Source organism: Tachysurus vachellii, chromosome 23, assembly GCF_030014155.1.
Source record: "Tachysurus vachellii isolate PV-2020 chromosome 23, HZAU_Pvac_v1, whole genome shotgun sequence".
NCBI lineage: Eukaryota > Metazoa > Chordata > Actinopteri > Siluriformes > Bagridae > Tachysurus > Tachysurus vachellii.
Window position 1 is genome coordinate 6,401,521 of NC_083482.1, and position 16,851 is coordinate 6,418,371.

At 41.8% G+C, this 16,851-nt stretch overlaps 1 protein-coding gene across 1 annotated transcript in view; it reads right to left on the reverse strand.

Annotated features, from left to right (window-relative positions):
- Positions 1-16,851, reverse strand: part of piezo1 (piezo-type mechanosensitive ion channel component 1) — a 96,218-nt gene that overhangs the window by 52,118 nt on the left and 27,249 nt on the right. Inside the window, exon 2 of the mRNA XM_060858946.1 lies at positions 12,768-12,863. Coding sequence (XP_060714929.1) covers positions 12,768-12,863 — 96 coding nt within the window. The remainder of the gene's footprint in view (positions 1-12,767; positions 12,864-16,851) is intronic.

Consider the following 16,851-nt stretch of genomic DNA (forward strand, 5'->3'; position numbering starts at 1 on the left):
ACTGCGGCGCTGCTGTTATTCTCGGCGTGTTTTTTAAGAGACAGGAGGGAACATGGTGCTACGGTGTGCTTCAGTAATAAAATGAACAAGTCCACAAAGAAGCTTTTACAAGTTCAATATGAGTCAGAGCTGGACATGTCCTCTGATTAGCAAACACAGGCTACGTGATGCCAGACGAGGAAAAGTTACAGAAGCAGATGAGGCTTAGGCGTCTTGTTCATGGACCCCAGCGCATCGTTACACCGTGTTGTCGTTAGCATGGAGCTTTAACCATTCAGCTCAACTCAAGATGGGCAAAGGGGCTAAAAGAAATTGCATACAGATGATATTCTGCCTAGGAGACGACTGTCTGTGCTGATCAAACTGTTTCTGCTTCTGACTTCCGGGCTCCTGAAGTAGTGTTTTTTTAGATGATTTTTCTTACAAGCTGGAAAAGAATTTATTACTTTGCAAATCTGTCATCAAAGAAGCACCAGAAATGATTCTCCTGTGTGGTGTGTCATAGTGTGCTTGTGTGTTTGGGACACAGCCGTGACTCAACAGGGCTGCAGCTAGATGTCACCCGAGTTTGCACAGTGGTAATGTTTCTGGTCTGTGTGTGTGTGTGTGTGTGTGTGTGAGAGAGAGAGAGAGTGTGAGAGAGAGAGAGAAAGAGTGCATGTGAGAGAGAGAGAGGTTGTACTGAAAGGCTTTATTGCTCTTTATTTATCTTTCCTGTTTTCTCTTTTTAACAGACTGACCACATTTCTGCTCAGTGACGCTTGTAAAAACTCGACCTGCCTGACTTCACACTTCATTTGTGCTGGGAATCAGACAGGATTTTGGGAAACTTTCCATACTACAGGGCTGTGAACATTGCTTTAACAAGTTGTGGTGTTCGGCTGCACCTGACACGAGTGCACTTCTGCAGTGACATGAGGGGGTAAATAGAGCGCTGCCCAGACACTGTGGAAAGAATAACAACCAGCCACAGAGAGCAGGGAGCTGGGTTTATACACCGCCACAGGACACTGACAGCTAGTCCAGTCTCTCTCTCTCTAATAGACAGCTCACACCCACACACACACACACTCTCTCTCTCTCTCTCTCTCTCTCTCTCTTTAATAGACAGCTCACACTCTCTCTCTCTCTCTCTCTCTCTCTCTCTCTCTAATAGACAGCTCACTCACACACACTCTCTCTCTCTCTCTCTCTCTCTCTCTCTCTCTCTCTCTCTAATAGACAGCTCACACACGCACACACTCTCTTTCTTGCTCTCTCTCTCACACACACACAATCTCTCTCTCTCTCTCTCTCTCTCTCTCTCTAATAGACAGCTCACTCTCTCTCTCTCTCTCTCTCTCTCTCTCTCTAATAGACAGCTCACACACACACACTCTCTTTCTTGCTCTCTCTCACACACACAATCTCTCGCTCTCTCTCACAAACACCCACTTTTAAGGTTTAATTCTTTCCACTGTGAATGTGGAATTGGACATCCCCAAATCAAGCCTCCTTTTGTAGCAGAAAAGAATCGTACCATTTAATGAGCGTCTAACTGCCTTATACACTAAATCCTCACAGCGGAGTCACTTCAGACGTTTTCATTTAATAGTACTAGCAAGAAACAGGAACAGAGCTATGCTAAGTTGAATGAAGTCAGCTGAATGGCTGTAATTCAGCAGGACATCCTGCACAAGCGGTTTGGTTTTTCCAGAATCAGGAATGTGTGGTGTTTCCACAAGCAGCGCTCCTACAGCGAGGCCCGGCCCGGTGTGGGAGGATATTTAAAAGAAAAAAGCTTGTTGAAAAAAGGGATGTTTTCCAAAGCAGGATTAGTGATATTTTTAATAAAAGAGTAGACTATTATTTCTTTCTGCTCGTTCCACACCTGTACTTCTTGTTTTTTAGAAGTGGGTTCCATGTGGTTCTATTTTAGCCAGAAGATTTCCCTGATTCATACAATCCAACTCTGTAGCAAACCAGTCGCTTCATGACAAAGATGATCAGATCTGTCCTTTTTTTCCCCTCAGTGAAACAAGAGCGTAAGACAAGTCCTTATTTAAATCAGTTGTGCGTTGAATTTATGCAGTCCTTTTTTGTTGACGTCACAAGAAGGACAAGGCGGGGTTTGGGTATGTACAGTATAGAGTGAAACGTCAGATAACAAGGAGCCAGGATTCTGTGTCATTCCTGGCAGTGTGGAACAGTTTATGGAGCGAGATAAAGGAACTATTTCAAGTGAAAATCCATTTTAGGTCCTAATAATTTGTCTGAATGATCTTTACATACGGACATGGAAACCTAGCAGGGATGGGTTCACAATAATTCCAGAAGCTCACTGTACCCAGTACCCCTACATCTCTACACAGTCGTACCCTAGGCTCAACTGAACAGCGAGGAACATTTTAAAGTATGATGTAGATGACCTTTTGATACTAAAATGCTGTACAGTATGTTCACCTAGCGAGATATAAAATCCTCCATGGCTATTAAGGTTAAAGCAGAATGTTTTAGCCGGGGAACTTTTATGCTGGTTTATGTAATGGAGCAATTCTCAGAACGGTTCCTGAAAAAGTCCAGCAAGAACAGAAAAAAATCTTCATGCCAATATAGAAGTATTAATTACTCAAAATACAGAGCAGCATGCCAACGTTTCTGACGTCTAGTTTTAATACGAGATGTTCAAGAGACCATGAACTGTACATCTGTTCTGGCAGATGTTCCCAAAGAGGATCAAGTCTTTCCACTGGTATGAATGTGTGCGTTGGTGTGAGAGCAACAGTCATGTCTTTCTTCTAAACCATAAACTCGTCACTGTAATAAGAAGAGGCGACGGAAAATGACAGACAGGCCCAGGAGACCTCGGTTTCTATCCCCAGCTTTCCCCGAGTCTCACACTGACTCCGAGCAGGATAGTGAGTTCTCGGCCCACTCGCAGGCCAGTGGATGAGAACAGATTGGAGAACGGTCAGATGTTACATAAACATCCGTTTACTGATAAAGCACTGGACAGGCAGTGAAATATAGCAGTAAACAAGGAGCGGTAAAATTCAGTGGTGTTATCTGTATAGGTTAAGATGATCATGTAGCTCTGAATCCAGGGCTTAACACCCATCAGCCAGAACATTAAACCCACTTGTGTAGGTCACGTATTATTGTTCTGCCAAACCAGCTTGAGGCATGGACTCTACAAGACCTCTGAAGGTGTGCTAACACCAAGACTTTAGCAGGAAATCCTTTAGGCTGGAAGATGATCGCACTGGTTTGTTCGGCACTTCCCACGGATGCTTGTTAGGATTGAGACCTGGGGAATTTTTAAGCTGAGGCAACACCTTGAACTGTTTGTCATGTTCCTCAAACCATTCCAGAGCAGTGTTTGCAGTTTGCAGTGTTCAGCATCATCCTGCTGAAAGAGGACACCGCTATTATGGAACACCATTGCATTGAAGGAGTTTATACCTGGTCTAAAATAATGTTCAGGACATTTTACATTTTTTACACTTGCAGCATTTGGCAGATGCCCTTATCCAGAGCAACTCATTTTTATACAACTGAGTAGTCGAGGGTTAAGGGCCTTGCTTAGGGGCCCAGCAGTGAGAGCTTGCTGGACCTGGGACTCAAACTCATGGCCTTCCTATCAGCAGTCCAACACCTTAACCACTAGGCTACTATATATCCTGGTGGTACATTTCACAAGTAACACCCACATGATTCCACATCCATATCATGTGACCCAGTTGTCTATCCAATCACAATCTGGTCCTAGTCAGAGTCACTCAGATCCTTACACACCCCTGGCTTCTGTCTCTTCTGACTGTTTGCTTGCTGCCTAATATCTCCTACCCCTTGGCAGATGCCACTCTAATGAGATAATCAATATTATTCACGTCACATATCAGAAGTCACATGGTTTTAATGTTATGGCTGATTGGTGGACGTGTCCACTGTATAGTTGGAGTATTCAAGTCAAATTATTTAAAGTGTGCGTTTAGATAAAGCAGTGAATCTGCTACCCAAATGCACTGGTTTGTGTTAAAAAAAAAAAAAAAAAAACAATCGCAAAAAGCGACAGAGAGGTTTTTGATTTGTTGGTTTTTCTCTGTATTTGTTTAGTTCAGTCTACTGAAGTAGTGTGCTGAGTACACATCTGGACTGCAGTCTGTCAGCTGAACCCTGTGCCAGTTTCACCTCATGATCTCCTTATTGTGCAAATCCTCACAGAGACAGAGGCTTTGTTCAGGACCATCTTGAAAAGCGTTGAGAAATACGACACTGCGGATAGAGCAAAATATGAAGATTGCAGAATTCCTTCTTCCATGTCTGGAAATCTCATCGGTTTGTTACTCGTGATCTGGTGATCTGCCAGACAGACGTTTTTGGCCAAATCTGTGCATGAAGAAAGCTATTAAATGTATTTGTGGTTACTGAAACAATGAGATTTCACACAGCGGCATGTAGCGTTTATCTAATCCTTACTAAATTCTACAGAATTCATGTCGTTTAAACAAACAGAGCTGTGAAAGAAAAAAAGAGAGCAAACACTGTAAAAGGCAGGAAATGATGCTGTGCTGTAGGGACAAAGAGAAGGAACCTGAGAGGCTTCTGTCTGAATACGCTGAAGAAGCAGCTCCTCTCCTGCAGGGACGGTAAATGTTGACTCCTGTATTCAAAGATCGTCATGCAAACAACACACCGATTCAAACGAAGAGACACAAAGCTAATCGAGTTACACAAAGTAAAGATTCTTGACAATCCATCTTTGTTAGTGCTCATTAAAGGCTGAATGTAGGCTCAGGTCATGTTTCACTAAATCATTGTTCTTTTTTTTTTTAACGTAGCAAATAAGAGGCTCCTAAAGATCATGACTGAAGAACTATTTACATTTCTGTACCTACAGAAGGCTGAAAAACGAATAGGCGAGCACCCACGCACGTGCACACACGCGCACACACACACACACACAACTCGCCAAATTGGAACCATATCACATCCACGTCTAGGTTGTATTTGTTATTTTTAAACAAAAAATGGAAAATAGGTCACTATTTTCTTTTTGGCACACACTAAAACAGGAAATCGTTTTTTTCCCCCTAAAAAATTGCTTCCATTAAAAAAATATAATCTACTCATTCTTTTCGTTACATGTTCCAGAAACCTATATTCTTATACAGTATTTTGATTCCCTAAAACATGTTCAAACAAAATAAATGTAATAAAGAAAAATGATTCTAATCCATGAAAAAATGTTAAATGTTCGCTTGCTTACTTGTTTAGCAACAAAATTCAAAACTTTTGCGATTTGTGAAAAAAGAATTAATTGAGCAACCCTCGGGATTGTCAAACATTTTTAAAAGTAGGTTGCACTCAAAAAAAGTTTATGAACCGCTAGAATAATGTGCGTGCGTGTGTGTGTGTGTGTTTTATAAGAATCCATTAATCCTAACACATACAACTCCTACCATATTAAGACATTTTCTTCTTTCACATATAAGAAGGGTCTAGTCGTAACCTAATAAATGACACCTAATCTCCTCCTCCTCTTCCTCCCCCTTCCTCTAATATACTAATGAGATAACACTTACAACCTTATCTAGCTTTGTAACTTTAGTTTGTTTAGCTAGTTAACAACCTCTGGGTGTGTCTCAGTCGGCTCTGTAGTTCAGTAGACAGGGCACTGATCAGGGAGTCGACCATTTGAAAGTTCTGTCTCTTTTTATCTGGCGCGAAATCCTTCAATGTACTGGAACGGTCGCTCCCTAAAAAAAAACACAAAAACACAAGGAGCATCCATGCTCACTATATATGCTCACTAAATGACATCATATTTCTCAGCCAGCTCTGGTGGCTTGTTATTGCTTTAGTAGCTCTTGAGCTAGAGAGCCCTCATCACTCCTCGCACTGCACCTCGCACCCTCCGATCTACCAGCACTGCTCGACTGGTTCCACCATCTCTCAGGGTAAGAGGCAAGTATACTACAAGACTCTTCTCTGTTCTGGCACCAAGGTGGTGGAATGAACTTCCCCTAGAGGTCCAGACAGCTGAGTCACTGGCTATTTACAAATGGCGGTTGAAGACCTACTTATTCACCTACTTATTATTATTACTTTCCCTATCTTTTGCATATATTAAAAAAAAAACACAACCTTTGAAACTTTTTCATTGTAACTTTGAACAAACTCATGGTATCTTAAGTATGTAACCTAGTGAGCCAGCATTAATGTATCAATGATAGAGATTTAAGCGCTTATGTATGTCGCTCTGGATAAGGGCGTAAATTTAAATGTAAGTGTAGAGGTGATTGAGATGCGCCCTTAGAAAACGTAGCTGATTGAAAAGCTAGCATGACATTCCCTATTAATACTAAGCTAGCAGTAATGAGTAAATTACATTGAGAGCTTTCATATGTTCGACACCACAAGAAAAACCACCTTCATTGAAATGCAGCCTCATGGGAAACATGAGGAAAAAAAGAATTTGGGGTTAGAAGGAAAACAAGAAAGGAAAAGCAGAGAGAAAGACCACAGCTGGGATTCTCCAGATTCGGGCTCAGGCTGTTTCTTTCAACCTACGCTAATGTTTCTACTACAAACGTCTACATTATTAATGCTACAATGCTAATGCTTTTCTGAGGTAGTTTCCAATCTAGAGAAAATCTGTGCAGATTGGAAACTTGTCGTACATAAACTTGGAGTCATCACGTCATCATCAACATCCCCTAAAGCTCTTGATCATCAGCTGCTCATTAGCACTTGGATCGACTCTCTTCCTAAGACGCTTGAGAATATCATTCTCTCCAGGAACGTTAAACACACACGTGTACTGTTTCTTTATTGTTTTTTGTTTTCTGGCAAAAAGGTCAGGGGAAAGCACTTAATAAGACATTTTCCTCCTGAGGAAACAATGAGTGACCCTGGCTTAATGCAGTCAGGGAAGTGATGGATATTTTCCATGCCGGTGAAATGCTCTGGAACGCTCGCCTCTCGCAGCTTAGCTTTCCCTGAAGCTTCTCTCCACTCGCAGCTGATCTGCTCTGCTAGCATTTCCAGGCCACAGAGAGTGGTGCTAATTCCTAGCGGAGAACCAGCAATGTGATTTGAATTAAAAAGCTATCTTGTTTTGTTTTTTTCTGTCAGTACGCTGCGGCTTGCATCTCAAACTTTATGCCCTATACAGAATCCAACGAATCGCCCTCAAAGCTTCGGTGTACAGAACGTTACAGTATCCCAAGCTCTCAATGAGCTCATGAGTTCTGGAGGAGTTTCCCCTTCCTTACAACCATTCAGATGTTGTCAAGTGTTAATATTTCCTCTGAAGTATACAGGGCTGAACAAATCGTACATCGTACAAACGGGTTATAGTCAAGAAAGAGCTGCAGTATATGAACCCAGTCCCGGGACTGGAAACTTAACGTAAGGCTAAAAAGTGGTAACTAGCATAACATAATAATGTACGGTGAGCGAGTCAGCTAGTAAAGTTCATGGATAACGTTGTCAGTGAACACTTCAGCTTTGATGTAATGTTCTCATGTAAAGAATATTGTTTTTACAGCTTTTTGGGAGAATGGATTGTTTCCACATACTTACATGTCTCTGCAGCAAATAGCACATGCTCTAGATATTACAGTTACTATAGTAACAGCACTTTGGGAAGTGGGTTATGTTAATAACATCTTCTTCTTCTTCTTCTTCTTCATAAGCACAGCTACATTCCAGACAACCTGTTCTTGTCTGCAAGGAAACAAACTAATGACAAACTGATACCCCGGACATAAAATCTGCTTGTCCTGCGTGTCCGGGCTACTGATTTGTCCGCTCAGGCTGTATTTTTCAACAGTAGGAAGCAAGTGAGGCATCTGATTGTACTGTCAGCTCACACTAGGGGAAATGATAAGCTGCATTGCATCCCCGGAGCATGACAGACACGAGATACAGCAGAAAAACAAAACATTTCAGAACAATAGACAAGCTAAAATATGAGAGAGCATGAAAGAGAGAGAGAGAGAGAGAGAGAGAGAGAGAGAGAGAGAGAGAGAGAGTGAGTGTGCGAGGACCCGTTAATTCCCCATTGTTTCACACAGGCATTACTGACTGCTCTAACCTTGACCACAGACATGCCAGAGACCAGGATATGGAAAATATTTGCTCTCGGATCTAAAATCGCAACCAGTGTTTATTAATCTTTAATTAGAAACCTGATGGAAAGTTTGGCTTGCTAAATTGAAGCAATGTTTTTTTTAGGAATCAGTATGGCCTCTCTGAGCGTGAGCAACCACCCGTAAAAAGTCTCAACCACAAACACAAACATATCCTTCATCTGTGTCCAATTTTGTATTTCTTTTTTTAAACTTTGTTTTAAAGTTGCATCCGTTACATGACACTAGTAGAAACTAGCATTCAAGAGTCAAATGGCTCAGTTTCAGGTATAAAAATAATCATAAATTCTCAGTTTTGTTCATTTTAAGCAATTTAAAAAGCTTTGGTATCCTTTCCGAAATCCCGTCCTCATAAACACCTAGAAACATATAATGCTTAACCCAATGAACTACAAATAAAATAGAAGCTGAGGACAAAACCCTCAAGCCCACACAATCCCCTGCCAGCTTATTTAGCTGTTCCTGTAGAGCAGGTTTTAAATGCTGAATAGATGAATGAGAAAAACTCATTATTATACTCATTTTTTTCTCAGGATGTTTCCCCACTGGCAGTTTAGTATGAACCAGAACAGGTTTAGCACAGTGTGGTACTGAACCCACGGCTACCTGTAGGATCTGGGGGAAGAATAGTTGCACACAGTTCAGGAAGTAAAGTAATCTGAGAAAGCGAGTTTCAGATGATGATGATGATGACATCATTAGTTTCTATAACACACACATAGAATGAGTAGCAGGGGAACATTGTGGGACACAGAAGAGGTGAGGAGTCTTTACTGTGCATAGTAGAACTAAAAAAACCAAACAAACATGGTGAGTTGCTTGTGTTCTCCATCTTCACTTCTGGGATTCGATATAATCAAGTGAGTGTGAAACAAGACCAGTGCTGCAGGAAGCGGGGAAAAAAACACACTCGCATTCAGACCACAGTGAACATGTGCAGTATGAAAACTGCCTAACAGGAATGGGTTACAGAGACGCTGCATATAATACGATAAAAAACAGTCCTTAGTTTATCTAGAGAAAAAAAATAAATAAATCACAATATGCGGTGGCCGAGAGAGAATTAAAACAAGTCTGGTAAAGATTATCAGAAGTTACTCAAAGGAATTGTGAAGGTTTAATCTTTACTCCAGAATAGATGGAGACGATTAACTATGAAATCACTGGTTTGATCAACATCTTAACTGATAAATTTGATATTAAAAAAATGCAGCTCAGTGTGGAAGCACCAGTGACCAGAAACCAGAGACCTTCCAGTTTGCAAGAGCTGTGGGAAAAGGAGTCAAGGTGTCGTTAAGCGTTTAGTGAATAATTCACTAAATTATGTTAAGCCTCCTACAGTAAGTGGATGGGCACCTGGTAGGTCTTCATAGAACCTTTAATTGTTCCCAAGAGGTATACAAGTGAAGAACCTTTTTGACCACTTGCTATAGAATGTATACTCGAATGTAACTCATCCACTTCAACAGAGTGTAAAAACTTATTTCTATTATTTAATTAAGTTTTTGTTCAAAATACATTCATCTGTGAGCTAGTTTACTTTCCCACTGTGGTTTCCTACAGTGCCCACAAATTCAACTACCCGCTGACTACCCGCTGACTACCCACTGACTACCCACTGCAATGCAGCAGAACTCAAGTCTTTAGTTAGTCCAGCTCTCTCAGCTCCTCATTCTGACTACCATTAGGATCTACCAAGTAGGACCCTCATGCTGCCACTGCTGGGCCATTGAAAAAGGTTCTAATCCCTCAGTTGCCATTGTATAAATGAGGTAAATGTACTGGAAGTCACTTTGGATAAGGTTGTAAATCTAAATGTAATTAGAAGTATTTCCGTTTGCAAAGCTTCAAAGCTCAAAGCTCAAAAAGAATCGAGAATTTAGAATTTGAGCTTTGAAGCAACAAGTGGACAACTGGAAGCATCTTTACAGAAATCTAGATAGCATTTGGATTAAAGTAAATTCATTACATGAAATCCCTAATGACCAAGCCAGAGCTGGCGAGAAAAACTCCTGAGATGACGCGATAGGAGACAGAAATTATAAATCATTTCTCTTTTATAACCATCTAAAGGAAAGTGTGTATAAGCCTACCAACATCATCATCATCATCATCATGCTTGTCACCTCAATGATCGCTATCTAGCTAACGAGACTTTATTCTGCCCTACTGTGTTGATACTCGTGTATATATTTAGGTCCATTTGTGGTCTTCTCCACTTCTGTCTTGGGGACATTAATCTCAGGTATTATCATGCTAATAAGACATATTGTGACTGACTTCACATCTTGATGCTAACAACCACAACGCTAAGAAAAGCAACATTCCTTCAGAAGCTACATCGTACATACTGTAACTGCAACGGTTATCTACAGAAGAACTAACCTCTGTATTTTATCTGTATAACTGTCATCAGTTCAATGATTCTGACTCTTCAAATGCTACTTCTGGAAATATCAAAACATTTTTAGGACTTTTAGGATGACCACCGATCAGGTATCACATTAAAACCACTTGGTGAATAGAATCATGTTGATTATTTCATTACAGTGGCATCTGTCAAGGATTAGAAGATATTAGGCAGCACATGTTGGTAGCGGGAAAAATGTGTTTGGATCAAAGTGACTTTGACAAGGACCATATTGTGACCATACTTCGACTGGGTGAGAGGGTCTCCAAAATAACAGGTCTTGTGGTGATCCAAGACAGAACAACCAGAGACAGGGTGATGGGGTGTGAAGGCTAGCCCGTCCCATCCGATCCCACAGTAGAGCTACTGTAGCATAAATTGCTAAAAAAAAACTTCCTTCAGGCTATGATGGAACGGTGTCAGAAGACACAGTGCATCAAAGCTTGCGAAATATGAAGCTGTATAGCTGCAGACCGGTAAAAAAGTGCCTATGCTGATCCCACTACAAAGGGCACAGTGGAATCAGAACTGGATCATGGAGCAATGAAAAACAGTGACCTGGTCTGATAAATCATGTTTTCTTTTACATCATATTGACATCCAGGTGCGTCGAGGAAAAGATGGGAAGAGAGAGCAATGTTCTGCTGGGAAACCTTGGGTCCTTTCATGTGGATGTTACATGTTCCACCTACCTAAAGATTGTTGCAGACTGAGTTCACCCCTACATGGTAAGAGTATTTCCTAATGGCAGTGTCATCTTTCAGCAGGAATTGTTCAGAAATGATTTAAGGAACATGTCAAGGTGTTGACTCAGCCCCAGATAAGCCCCATGGGATGTTCTGGGCAAATAAGTCTGATCCATGAAGGCGTCACCTCACAACTTACATGATTTAAAGGATCTGATGCTAATGTCTTGGTGGCAGATACCACAGCACACCTTCAGAGGTCTCAGTAGATCTGAGTTGTTTGGCAGCAAACGGGAACCCTAGACAATAACAGGCAGGTGGTTTTAATGTTATAGCTGATCGGTGTATGTGAATTTTCTTACGAGTCTGATATCAGCCTTGACATAAACCAACATTTACTGTTTGATAGGAAGCTGAGGCCTGACCTTCATCTGTTTTTTTGTAGACCTTGAACATTTGCCATCAAAATAAACTGCTGGCACATCCATTCATATCAGTCAAAATAGGAAGTAGCTCCAGTTATCACCTGCTACTTATACAGCCTGTTGTATAACAAAGATGAGATTCTGTCAGCACCACTTCTCCAGACCCTCACCAAGCAGGAAGAAACCAACAAGAGGCCACGCTGATTAAAATAAGCCTTATGCACTGTTTACCACTGAACATATGACCATAAGTTTCCCTAGAACATTAGTTTAGACAGTAGTCTTACATAAATAAACCCTCATTTTAAAACTTTTTTCCTCAGATCTAGTCGTTGCTGTGTTTCGGGCTGCTCGGGGTCGCCACAGCTGATGGTCCGAAAGACATATTTAATTTTAGCACAGGTGTTATGTTGGATGCCCTGGGCTTGGGATTGGAACTGAGGATTTGCCCTCAATGGCTGCGCTGGTTCCCTACCTGGGAATCAAATTCAAGCAGCTGGACCACCACGGACCCTTATTTTTCACTCACTCTCACTCATTTTCTACCACTTATCCGAACTATCTCGGGTCACGGGGAGCCTGTGCCTATCTCAGGCGTCATCGGGCATCAAGGCAGGATACACCCTGGACGGAGTGCCAACCCATCGCAGGGCACACACACACTCTCATTCACTCACGCAATCACACACTACGGACAATTTTCCAGAGATGCCAATCAACCTACCATGCATGTCTTTGGACCGGGGGAGGAAACCGGAGTACCCGGAGGAAACCCCCGAGGCACGGGGAGAACATGCAAACTCCACACACACAAGGCGGAGGCGGGAATCGAACCCCCAACCCTGGAGGTGTGAGGCGTACGTGCTAACCACTAAGCCACCGTGAGTGTAAAGATAAAGTGGAGGGAACAGACCACACAACCACTCCCACCATCTGGACTTTGATGGAGTACAGAGTGACATCACAGTTATCTGGGGTAGTTCTTACAGCCCAGAAATTTTAGGGCCTAAATGCAAACATGATAAAGTGAAACAGAAAACTTGGCACATGTCTTGTTCCAAACCAACACAAGTTCTAGAGGTAAAAGTGTGCGAGATTTTATTATTCTTACCTCGTGCTGTGTGTTTGTTGGGCCAGGTGAACCATGGCAGCAGCAGCAGGTACAGTAGGTAGACTAAAGAAAGAGCGTTGTAGCGAAACAGACATGCTGTGGAGATAAAAAGAGAGAAAGATGGTGGTGAGACTTCATACAGAAAACATATAACAGATATAACAATATAATCTGCCATGAAATTATAGGAAAAGTTTAACATGTTAACATAAGAACTAGCAGATTGTGTAGTAACCGAATAGCAAAATACTACGTGGGATTTGCTAACAGATAACCTTTGGATTGACAGGAAGTGAAAAAGTAGGACAAATTTACATCATTTTAAGTACAATGTGGTAGACAGTCACTTGTCCACTCTACAGCGGTTCTACTGAGCATTTGGATTTCTTTAATTTTTTCTTAATTTTGTCACTTATCTGTTACCACCCAGTCGTTTCATAACACTCACTCACTCATTCATTCATTTTCTACCGCTTATCCGAACTACCTCGGGTCACGGGGAGCCTGTGCCTATCTCAGGCGTCATCGGGCATCAAGGCAGGATTCACCCTGGCCGGAGTGCCAACCCATCGCAGGGCACACACACACTCTCATTCACTCACGCAATCACACACTACGGACAATTTTCCAGAGATGCCAATCAACCTACCATGCATGTCTTTGGACCGGGGGAGGAAACCGGAGTACCCAGAGGAAACCCCCGAGGCACGGGGAGAACATGCAAACTCCACACACACAAGGCGGAGGCGGGAATCGAACCCCCAACCCTGGAGGTGTGAGGCGAACGTGCTAACCACTAAGCCACCGTGCCCCCCGTTTCATAACACATCTACATTAAAAGAACTTATTTTAGAAGTTAACGTTTCTTGTAAAATAATGATATTGCTTTCTTTAGATCGATGAAGAATTTGTACATACTATGGTTTACGCAATACATTATTACATGATGTAGCGCTACGGCTAATATGATACATTTCTTAAGTAGCCTATATTTATTTGATTCTTTCATTTATTCAATCGGCAGCTTTTTTTTTTTTTTACTGGTCTTTAGACAAAGTATGCATCCTAACAAATCCCAGAACTTCATAATAGGTGATAAGTAGGTAAGATGTGGCTTCTTGCACTGTAGAACACAATCCAAGCAAACAACTTTTAACAAAACCCACAGTGTTGCTGAATTACTGCTGCTTAAACAGTCTACAGTAGTGTTTCTCAGTACTTTAGCTTTTCTGCCCGGACACACCCGTTTAAGCCTCATACAGGGCTTGTTAGAGCAGATGAGTTGATACAGGTGTGCTGGAATGGAAAAGCACTTAAATGTGCAGAGTAGGATAAACTCCAGGGACAGAAAACAATGCACTAAACTAAAAGTGCTACAGTACACGTGCTGTGATCTGAGACAACAGCTGTGTCAAACATGCTGACGAAAGGAAAAAAACTTGAACCTCAGCAGCAGAGCAAGTCTTCCTAAACACTATCTGGCTCCAGGGGTGCAGTTTACAGCTCTGTGTTGATCTCCAGGGCTTCGGATGAGCAACGTGGCTCTGCAGGGAAAAACCTGATTACCTGCGACTCCTCGCCCTCCCACAGCTGCAGCCCGTGTTGCTGGATTGAGGATTCCTCTGATTACAATAATTCTGTGCGTGATTGTGGACACAAGCTGACTCAGAGGTTCACGGGCAAAGCATTGTGGGAGTAGTGAGTGAGCGCTTTGATGGCCTGCCAGTGGAAATAAGCTCCCTGCACTCTGTGGAGGAGGAGGAACAGCACCATGTAGTTATGCTCTGTCTCTCTCTCTCATTCCAACATCCATCTCCATATCTCTAAACCCTCTCTGTTCTGGCACTCATTAATTTCTCTCTCTCTCTCTCTCTCTCTCTCTCTCTCTACATAGACATATACATATATACACACACACACACACACACACACACACAGATGAAAGGTTTAGATTCCAACATATTTTTAAATGGCCTACATCCATCTTAGATGAACAAAGGTATTGCGTAGGCTCAGTTTTTCTAAGTGTAAGTACTGTAAGCTGATTAGTGAACAGAACTCACCCATGATCACTGCTAATCTCCAGACAAGGAAAGAAACAAAGACGGACGTAAACAAGTGTTGTGTAAATAAGATTCTCTTTCATATCTGGTCATGAAATTAAAAGACTGGAACAGAGACATAGGTGAAGAATTTCCCAGCATGCTTGGCTTTCTTAAAAGAAAAGGAAACGTTTCCTGTCAAGCTCTGATAAGTAAAGGCATCCCAATCTGGTGCAAACACCTCTGGTGAACTGCAGTTTGGTTCGGTTTCAGCTTTCTTTGTTTTATTACCTTTTATGTAGATTTTAGAACATTCATTTTGATTGGCTGACTGTAGCCTTATTGCATCCAAGTTTCCAGTCGCAGAGATCAGACTGGTTCTTCATTCTGATGTTTGATGTGAATATGAACCGAAGAGAAACACAACTGTGACCAATTGAACAAAACCAATATATAATAATAATCCAAAAGCAAATAGTCATAACACCATTATTACATAAATAATACAGAATCCAGTGGTGAAGCCTGTATATCTCAGCCACTAATGCAGATTCAAGCCTGAACTATTTATTATATATCCACTATATACCCTTTATATGTTATTTCCAGGCAAGAATTTGTTTTAAAATATGGTGGTTTGTTGTGGATTTACTCAGGAAAACCTTTCTGAAGAGATGAAGTGAACTGAGCTGTGACGAGTGTGGCTTTGATACGGACCGGTGCACCATCGCATGTTCGTCTGACAGCTGATTAACTCCGTCGTGGAATGATGTGAGGTGGTGTTGCTGTAGGAGGAATGATGTCTCTGTAATTGAGAGCACACCTTCCATGCTCTTCTATACATAGGAATAAGTAGAGGACAGCCAGGAGACGAAAAGTCAGGTCTGAGCCAGGCAATACATACTGTGACAAACCACAGAGGAAGTGAAATTCACCATGATCACAGTCTCGTAATGCTGCTTCCTTTTGTCTGTTCAGCATCCGAGGGTTTAATTCACAGTCTTGACAAATGTTAAGCCTTTCTCTGTTGTGCCTCGTGAGCCCTGTTCGCCATCACCTACTGCTTCATATGACCTTCCATCCCTCAGCGAACATCATGCTGCATCAAAGCACAGACAGTTCTAAGATGGACCAGATGGAAATATTGCTAACACACACACACACACACACACACACACACACACACACACACACACACAGTGAGTCGTCAGGTTTTATGGTTCATAGCAAGAGCGATAGAGTGAAGAATCAGAGTGACCGACTCCAGCGTGAATTAATCCCCACCCTATTCATCCCCACAGAAATTCCCTATGTTAATTCTTTTCAAATTAACACAGCTGTGTGGAATCCAGAGCGTCGGCACTTAACGCTGTTGTTAATTATCACTGCTCTGTGTGTTTCTGTGCTTTTTAATTAACACAACTGCTGCAGATGTACAGACATAGTTGTCTGCATGCTTAAGTGTAAATAAGTTGAGCAGAAGTTCTGCGAGAGGCAAACTAGACATAGAATTTAAACAGACTGGAAGGCAACAGTAACCCAAATAAGGACTTTACAACAGCGCTGAGCAGAAAAGCACCTCAGAACAAAACCCACACACACACACACACACACACACACACACACGCAAAAATAAGACCAAATCAGTTTCATCTCCTGTCAGCCAACAGGAATCCAAGGCTTTGGTCTGCACTGGCTCACTAATATCTACTTGCTGGAGACTGAAAACAATGTCAGTTCTGATTTCTACAATAAACACTAGGGTCAACAGTTTAAATCCATGGACTCTGACAACCTGCCATTTCAACAGTTCATGGTGGTGTTAGTGGTGGTGTTAGTGGTGGTGTTAGTGGTGGTGTTAGTGGTGGTGTTGGAAAAGTTTTCCTGGCACACAATGTGCCCAAATGAGCATTGACAGAAATCAGCTGTATGATGTACCGGAGACCGTAAGCATCCATTTATGTCCAACAATTGTCCAATATGGAAAAACAAGAAAATAAAACCATTAGAAATCTTTAATAAAACACCAGGGAGCAGCAGAA